The sequence below is a fragment of the Palaemon carinicauda genome, chromosome 36 (assembly GCF_036898095.1).
Source record: "Palaemon carinicauda isolate YSFRI2023 chromosome 36, ASM3689809v2, whole genome shotgun sequence".
NCBI lineage: Eukaryota > Metazoa > Arthropoda > Malacostraca > Decapoda > Palaemonidae > Palaemon > Palaemon carinicauda.
Window position 1 is genome coordinate 15813160 of NC_090760.1, and position 9472 is coordinate 15822631.

The following is a 9472-nucleotide window of genomic DNA, read 5'->3' on the forward strand; positions in this document are numbered from 1 at the left end:
AGCATGATTTAAAAACTCACTTTTCATTACCCTACTAGGTAAGGTATTTTTCCCTCCTGCCGTAAAACATACTTTAACAGGTGGATTACACCAAGGAGGAGACTTGGGATATCCTACCTCTGCTATCTGTGCTGTTAACAAGCCTACTTCTCTAGCATCATTTTTCAACTGTACTTCCAAAGGCTTAGGCACTCTAGATCTGTTAGGAGCCCGATCTAAAGGCGCCCTAACATATTTACAGTTAGGATTGTTTCTCACAGCAAGGGACCTAGCTAAAAACCTCGAACACAGCTCCTCTCTGCGAATGGAAAGGGGAGGTATGCCAGAATCAACATAGAGACTGTCAATGGGAGATGTTCTGTAAGCACCTGTTCAGATGCGAAGCCCAGCATTGTGAACAATATCAAGTTTTCCAAGTAAAATCTTTGTAGCTGACCCATATATTTGGCATGCATAGTCTAACTTGCTCAGACACAAAGATGTATAAATTCTAAGCAAAGTTGTTCTATCAGGGCTCTTACTGGGCACAGGACCTTCTCCAATTCCTCACCAACCACATCCGAAAGGTTCGAAATCTCAAAAGCCTTGGGCTAGGGTTGAGAAGGGCGTTCGTTCTTGGCAAGAAAGCCTAGCTGCAAGGAGCAGATAGCTTTCTTATCTCTAAAGCCAATGTTCTTACTAAGGGCATGAATCTCACTGACCCTTTTAGCTGTCGCCAGACTGACCAAGAATAGTCTTTTCATAGTGAGGTCCTTAAATGAAGCTGAGTGCAAGGGCTCAAACCTGTCACTAGGACTATATCCAGATTCCAAGCTGGTGATTCCTGGTGCCATTCCTTAGATGTTTCAAAGAATTTGAGAAGATCCTGCAGGTCTTTATTATTAGAAAGGTCCAAGTTCCTATGCCTGAAGGCGGCCGCTAACATGCTCCTGTATCTCTTGATGGTAGAAGATGAAAACCTAAGTTTCCTTCTATGGTATAACCGGAAGTCAGCAATCTGAGTCATAGAGGTACTGGACGAGGAAACAGAGTTGACTCTGCACCATTCTCTAAAAACCTCCTACTTGGATTGGTAAACCTTGATGGTAGAAGTCCTCCTTGCTCTTGCAATAGCTGCCTCCTTCAAAAAAACCTCTAGCTCTTGTGAGTTTTTCGATAGTCTGAAGGCAGTTAGATGTAGAGGTTGGAGATTTTGATGGTACCTTTCCAAGTGGTGTTGTTTGAATAGATCTACTCTTAATGGAAGGCTTCTCGGGGTGTCCACCATCCATTCTGGTACCTCTGTGAACCACTCTCTTGAGGGACAAAAGGGTGCCACTAGAGTCAATCTGGTTCCCTCATGTGACACAAACTTTTGCATCACTTTGTGCAGAATCTTGAACGGAGGGAATGCGTACACGTTCAGGTGGGACCAGTCTAAGAGGCTGCTTCGAGGTCTGGCACTGGGGAGCAGTATGTCTCTAACCTCTTCATCTTCGAGGTTGTGAACAGGTCTATACACGGACGACCCCAAATCCGCCACAGGTTCTTGCAGACCTCTTGATGAAGTGTCCATTCTGTGGACAGAACTTGACCTCTCCTGCTGAGACTGTCTGCCATCATGTTCTTTTCCCCCTGAATGAACCTTGTTACAAGGGTTACATTCTTCTCTTTTGCCCAGTAGAGAAGAACCCTTGCAGTCTCGTAAAGGGACCTCGAGTGGGTTCCGCCTTGCTTGGCTATGTAGGCCAATGCTGTAGTGTTGTCGGCGTTGACCTGCACCAATCTGTTCAATACTGACCGTTTCTTTAGAAAGGAATGAAGTTTCAAGAGGGCTAGCTCCGTCCTTGAGGCTGACGGAAAAGCCCGAAAAACTTGACTGAATCTCCATCCCCAAATAAAGGATCTTTAGGGATGGTGTCAGTTGAGACTTGTCTTTGTTTATAAGAAGACCCAGTTCTTCTGATAACCTCAATGTCATCTGTAGATCCTCCAGGCAGCGATTGTAGGAATGAGCTCGAGTAGCCAGTCGTCCAGATACAGGGAGGCTCTGATACCTCTTGAATGCAGTATGCTTGCTACATTTAACATCAGCTTCGCGAAAATTATAGGGGCGGTGCTGAGGCCGAAACACAAGGCCCAAAACTGGAAAACTTCCTCCTTGTAAACAAACCTCAAGTAATGCTTAAAGCTCGGATGAATGGGGATGTGGAAGTAAGCATCCTGGAGGTCTAAAGAGACCATCCAGCCGTCCTTTCTTACTGCTACTAGGACTGACTTCGATATCTCCATGGAGAACTTTGTCTTCTGAACGAAGGCGTTGAGAGCACTTACGTCAAGGACTGGTCTCCATCCCCCGAGTTCTTGGGAACCAGGAATAAGCGGTTGTAGAAACCAGGTGACCGCAAATCTCGCACCCTCTCTATTGCCTCCTTCTCCAACAAGAGAGACATTTGAAGTTGCATAGCCTGCCTCTTTGACTCCTCTCTGTATCTGGCAGAGAGATCTATCGGAGCTAATACTAAAGGAAGTTTCCCTATGAAAGGGATTTTGTATCCCTCCTTCAGTAATTGTACGGACCCTCTTCTCCCAAGCTCGCCAGAAGTTGTTTGGTCTGGCTCCTACTGCTGTCTGAAGGCGAAAGCAGGCAGACTCTGCTTCGCCCTGGTCTGGATCCTCTTCTCCTTGCTCTCCTTCCCTCGGGTCTGGAACTACCCCTACTGAAAGTCTTCCCTCGAAAGGGCTGCAAAAACTGAGGGAATAGAGCTTTTTCCTTTGGCTTGTGGCTAGTGAAGGAAGTAGGTAAAACCTTCCTTGCTGTCTTTGACACCAAATCCTATGTGGCCTTTTGGGTTAAAGCGGAAGACACCTCTCAGACCAATTCTTGAGGAAAAAGAGAGGAAGAAAGAGGTGCGTACAGCAATTCTGACTTCTGAACGGGTGTAACCCTAATAGACAGAAAAGAACACATTTGGGCTCTTTTCTTAAGGACCCCCGCCGAGAAAAGGGCTGCCAACTCATTGGATCCGTCCCTTAAGGTTTTATCCATGCATGACATGATGTGGATGAGACTATCAGTGTCAACATCCTTTAAGGCAGAAACCTTTCTCCCGAAGGCTCCCAGAGTCCAGTCAAGGAAATTGAATACCTCGAAGGCTCTGAAGATGCCTTTGAGAAGATGATCCATTTCTGAAGTTGACCAGAGAATTTTGGTCGTTCTCATGGCCGTCCGACGAGGAGCGTCTACCAGAATTGAAAAGTCTCCTTGGGCAGAGGCAGGAACTCCCAAGCCGAGAACTTCTCCCGTCTCGTACCAAACACTAGATCTGGAGGCCAATCTAGCCGGGGGAAAAGAGGAAACTGTCTTTCCCTGGTCCTTCTTGGACTGCATCCAGTCTCCCATCATCCTCAAAGCTCTCTTTGATGCTCGAGACAGAACCACCTTTGTAAAAAGAGACTCCTTCAACGCCTTCCCTAGCGTAAATTCTGAAGGCGGTGAACGAGGAGCAACAGGCACAAAATAATCTGGACACGACGTCCGAGGCTCCTACGCTAGGCGTCACGTCTCACTGCTTGACGCTCAGCGTCACGTTCTGCTTGATGCTCCGCGTCACGTCCTGCATGACCCTCAGCGTCATGTCTAGCTGCTTGACGCTCAGCGTCACGTCTGGCTGCTTGACGCTCAGCGTCACGTCTGGCTGCTTGACGCTCGGTGTCATGCGGATCAGTCTCTTGACGTTTAACAAGAAGATCCCTATTACGCCGTTCGGCGTCATGTTTGACTGCTTGACGCTCGGCGTCATGACTACCATGCTCTCAACTCTTGGAAAGCTGTCCGTCGTCAAGAGCCTCTCGACTTTTAGCCTTCTGACGCTTGGCGTCAAGGTGTGAAGCTTCCTGATGCTCGGGGTCTTGGCGAGCCACTCTCTTGTTGTCCGCAGGCTGATACACTTGCATGACAGAAGAGAGTTTCTGCTGCATATCTTGCAGCATACTAAAATTAGGGTCAACTTGTTGTGGCAAAACAGGAGACGTTACTTCTACCACTAGCTCGCTTTCTACGTCGCTCAAAGAACGCGCAGAGCGTCCAGAGGACAACAACCAATCTGAAGGTGGAGGAGGATCATGAACCGAGGTTATGCCAGTCTCAAAAAACTGTCCTGCAACTGGTTGGGCTGGACGCTTGACAGTTTCCGACATCCTTACAGGGCGCTTGGCAGGAGAGCCTTCTTCGGGAGAAGGAAAACGCTCCGGACTGCTCCAATGACTACAACCAGGAGCTTGCGGCGTCATGACGTGACGTTGATCGACAGAGTCCATCTTCCTCTTCAGAGGTCTGGAAGCGTGACGCCAGCCCCGTCTGGGCACTGCGTTATCCGAAAATGATGAAAACACTTTCACCTCACCTTTCCCATGGTGAGGGCGAGCGTCCCGTGAAGCGTCAACAGGTACCGTTGAGGGGACGTCTGCTCGGGCGCTAACGCCTCTCGTTTTCTTTCGCCGTTCGACATTTTTTCTCCCAGGGGTTGGGGAGCTTGGAAAAGGTCTAAGGCTAGGAGAACGACAGGTCCAAGGAGACACACCCTCCACTGCACTAATTAAATTCACTGCACTTTTAGCACTGTCACTAGCACTTTTTAATTGTTTAACATCGGACATTTACTGGGTTCTGTCCGCAGCAAGCGATTCAACTCTCACGCCCAGGGCTTGAATGGCCACCATGATGTCCTTTAGAGTTGGGTCATCAACAGTAATAGTAGTGGGATCTGTAACTACCACTACAGGGGAAGGATTAGGTTCGTTGACACGGGAAGAGGAATAATCTCTAGAAGAACGAGAAGAACTCCGTCTAATCTTATTTCTCTCAAGTTTGCGAGTGTAGCGGTCAAATTCTAACCACTCACTCTCAGACAAAATAATACATTCATCGCAACGATCACCCAACTCACAAACTTTACCTCTACATTTTACACAAATGGAGTGGGGATCAATAGAGGCTTTAGAAAGCCGGGTCTTACAACCTCTCTCACACTTTCTATAAGATGAAGAAGGGTCAGACATTTTGAATATTTAGAAGAGAGATCAAACGAGCAAGGGTCAAAATAACAAAATTCAATAGTGGTTCAAGAAAATCCAAAAACAAATCCAAACGAGCGAAAGCCAAAACCAAATTGTACATCACCAAGATAACTGCAATTATTCAGATTAACAGCGAGTGAAACATCCAACGATGTCGCCGGTGCGGCAGCAGGGAAGATCTGAGGAATGACTGGAATGGTTCCAGGTACCTGGCTAGAGGGCACACTGGTGGTACACCTGGCTACCCAATCGGCAATTGCTGCGTGTTTGGAAATTTCTGCCGTGACGTCAGGGACGTAAGCTATATATATAGCTACCGGGTAAGTCATGTGTTTAAAAAACTCCATTTTGTTGAGCAAGTTTAGTCTAAGATGGAAATTCGAGTCCGTCTCCTATAATAGTTATGTCTATAGTCTAGAACTGAAATATATCTTATATGTTTATATAACGAGGGATACATCATTGTCTTACAATCTATATATTTTAAAAGCGAGATTGTTTCCCTAATTGAGCATTACAGAAGAAAAAGGCTTCACAGTTGGGGAAAAGATTACTGACCACACAAATCCTTGGGTCGACTATACCCGCGCACTGACTGCTGGCCGAGCAATATTCCTCCATTGAAACGCAGCTCGTTATCCCGTCCGTAATCTTATTGCAGGCCGCAGTTCCTCTCTCACTGCATCCTGTGGACCTCCACTCCTGGATAGGTAAGGCGAATGGACAGTTTAAAACCAACATTTCACCTCTTATTTTTCCTTAAAGTGTTAGCCATAAACAACAACAGCAGTAGATAGTGCTCTTGCTTAAGGGTATAGGCCTAAACTCTAATTCTAAAGACCCTGTATTGGAGATCATAGTTCCCAAATACTTAATGATTCTACCCCATTAATCCTTTCTCCTTCCAATGATATTTCATCTTTCATAGCATACTCCGTTCTCATCAGCTCTGTCTTTCTTCTATTTATCTTCAGCCCAATCTCGTGTGATATATCATGCATTTTAGTAAGCAAGCATCGCAATTCCTGTGGTGTTCTGCTAATAAGGACAGCATAATCAGCATATTCTAGATCTGCTCCATTCCTATCTGCAATCCAATCCAATCCAATCCTTCTCCACCATCTCCGACTGTTCTACGCATAACAAAATTTATGAGGAGGATAAACAACATAGGTGACAACACATTCCCTTGGAGTACTCCGCTGTTCACTGGAAATTCATTTGATATGACTCCATTAACATTAACTTTGCACTTGCTATGCCCATGAACAGACTTAATCAAATCTACACATATAAGAGGAATTCCATAATAACGCAGGACTCTCCACAAAATTGGCTGGTGCACACTATCAAAGGCTTTTTCATAGCCCACAAATGCCATGAAAAGGGGATTTCTATATTCTACGCATTGCTGTACATATCTCAAAATGAAAATTTGGTCAGTGCAATTTCTACCTTTTCTAAATCCTGTTTGTTCATCTCAGCTTTTCATCAATCTTTCTCTCCAGTCTCTTTAGAATAAGCATACTGTATATTTTCATAACAACTGACGTAAGTGTTATGCCTTTGTAATTATTGCAATCAGTCAGGTCTCCCTTTTTGCCATTTGCACCAACACTCCTAACTCCCATTCATCAGGTTTTGCCTCTTCATGCCACATTCTACAAAATAATCTTGTAAGTAGTCTGGGAGTCGCTTCATTTTCGGCCAGTATCATCTCGGCAGTTATTCCATCGTATCCAGTGGCTTTCCATCTTTTTAGTTTTTTGAAGATTGCTTCGACTTCAAACACACTGAATTCATTCATTGGCACATCAAGGTCTTCATCAGCTTCAGGTATATCAATCAAATTATTCCTTTCATGTCTTCTATTCATAACCTCACTAAAGTGTTGAAGCTTAGCAAGTAATAATAATAATAATAATAATAATAATAATAATAATAATAATAATAATAATAATAATAATAGTAGTAATACTGGTGTACTCACAGAACAAAATGACTCGTCAGTGGAGTCGCCACAATCATTATCTCCGTCACAGATATACCTTAATGGAATGCATTTGCTGGCACAATGGATATGACCAGGCTCGCATAAGAAACAACTACCTGAAAAATTACTTAAATGATGTATATATATATATATATATATATATATATATATATATATATATATATATATATATATATATATATATATATATTTGAATTATCCAATGTACACTAAATGATAGAAAAAGTTATACATGTAGCCTACTAAGGCACTGTTGATTGATAAAAATTTGAAAGCAATGCTATTTAAAATACCGAAAAGCAGGAATACAAAAATCATGAAATTGAAAGACTACACATGATAAATAGTGAAAATGACACAACCAACTGGCATATGATAATTATTTATGAGACAAATAAAAAAAAACTATTAAAATAGGAAAACTAATCGTTGGAAACTCACCTAACCCACAAAAGATGCCAAACAACACCACATGTGTAATAAGCGACCGGTACATTTTTTTCTGAAATGAAACAAACGTTAAACATTACTATTTTATTAATTTTATGCATAATTCATCATGAATTCGTTCATTTTGTCGAAAAGAGAGAGAGAGAGAGAGAGAGGGAGAGAGAGAGAGAGAGAGAGAGAGAGAGAGAGAGAGAGAGAGAGAGAGAGAGAGAGATGTTAACAAAAATTTACAAAACCATTCTAAAACACAAATAGTAGTACTATGTGGCATTGCAATATAAGTAAGCTATATAAAATAAATTAATGAACGAAAAAGGAAGCTTTTATGTCTGAAATAAGCTTTGCATTTAATTCTATGTCTTAGGATAAAATATATACCGAATCGTTAAACTATAACCTGGAGGAGAATAAATAATTTTGAATTATATATGGCAATGAAACTAACTTCGTTATCGATAATAATAATAATAATAATAGAAACGTTAACACTAATCATAAAAGCATGAATAAAATGATAATAATCATAATGATAATCCTGAGTTTATATTTCAGTATTATCGTTAAAACAATTCACAAATAAGAGTTAAGCTACAACCCTAGTTGGAAAAGCAAGACGCTATAAGTCCAAGGGTCTCAAATAGGCAAAAAATAGCCCAGTGAGGAAAGGAAATAAATAAACTAATAAACTGCACGAGAAGTAATGAATAACAACTCAATAATTACTAAACAAAAACTTCAAATTGAAAAAAAATCTAACTTACCAAGTGTCTGCACTAATATTTCACAGGTCTTGATCTCGGTGCAACTGACAACTGACTAATCAGAACTCAGGGCAGGTTCACTTTGTGGTGGTTCAAGATTTAGTGCATCGAGTGCAGATTATCCCCCACAATCAGTACTCGTTTAGAAGGGCAATACGTGACGTCACTCACGAACGCGTATCATACGTAGTTCTTATTTACATAAACGAGAGAGAGAGAGAGAGAGAGAGAGAGAGAGAGAGAGAGAGAGAGAGAGAGAGAGAGAATCAAAATTATTCTACAGTCACGCAGAAATCATCAAATCATTCTATAGATGAGAGAGAGAGAGAGAGAGAGAGGAGAGAGAGAGAGAGAGAGAGAGAGAGAGAGAATCAAAATTAGTTCAGTCAGAGATCATCAAATTGCTACAGATGAGAGAGAGAGAGAGAGAGAGAGAGAGAGAGAGAGAGAGAGAAAAAAAAAATTAGTTCAGTCAGGGATTATCAAATCACTTCAGATAGAGAGAGAGAGAGAGAGAGAGAGAGAGAGAGAGAGAGAGAGAGAGAGAGAGAGAGAGAGAGCCCGACCTTACCTTGTTCTATGTTTGGGTTCCCCCAGGTCTCAGTGTGAGGCACCTCGTATATCCACCAGTGTTGCTTATGCATCTTCCAGTCTTGGATGGTCTGAGATGCATCATAGGTGTTTATCGAGCTTAGTCCTAAACACTTCTACGCTCTCCTGATATGTTTCATAGATGAAGCTGGCCACGCATTAAATAGTCGATGCATTATCTATGCTGGTGCGTAGTGGATTAATGTCCTGTGCACCTTCCTTAGTTTTGGGAACTATTAATCTACCTTGGCTTGCTCTTTCTGATATTTTTAGCTCCATGATGTTTTCAGTAATTCCTTCCATTTGTTTCCCTGCTTGTATTATCATGTAGCATTCTCTTCTCCTTTCTAGACTGTATAATTTTAAAAATTGCAGTCTTTCCCAGTAGTCAAGGTCCTTAACTTCTTCTATTCTAGCAGTAAAGGACCTTTTTACACTCTCTATTTGTGCAATATCCTTTTGGTAGTGTGGGTACCATATCACATTGCAGTACTCGAGTGCACTGCGTACATAAGTTTAGAGAGAGAGAGAGAGAGAGAGAGAGAGAGAGAGAGAGAGAGAGAGAGAGAGAGAGAGAGAGAATCAAAATTAGTTCAGT

The 9472-nt window shown here is 42.5% G+C and overlaps 1 protein-coding gene across 3 annotated transcripts in view; it reads right to left on the reverse strand.

Moving 5' to 3' along the window:
• The window catches only part of LOC137628769 (uncharacterized), a 45480-nt gene extending 37098 nt beyond the window's left edge, over positions 1-8382 (reverse strand). The window contains exons 1-4 of one of the 3 annotated variants that reach the window (XM_068359971.1): positions 8284-8382; positions 7510-7574; positions 7049-7163; positions 5617-5760 (exon numbers count right to left, since the gene is read on the reverse strand). In XM_068359971.1, the coding sequence (XP_068216072.1) occupies positions 5617-5760; positions 7049-7163; positions 7510-7568 (318 nt within the window). In that variant the 5' untranslated portion in view covers positions 7569-7574; positions 8284-8382. Of the gene's footprint in view, positions 1-5616; positions 5761-7048; positions 7168-7509; positions 7575-8283 lie in introns of all 3 variants that reach the window. The other 2 variants (XM_068359969.1, XM_068359972.1) reach the window with 2 other exon arrangements.
• Positions 8383-9472: the final 1090 nt, after the last annotated feature.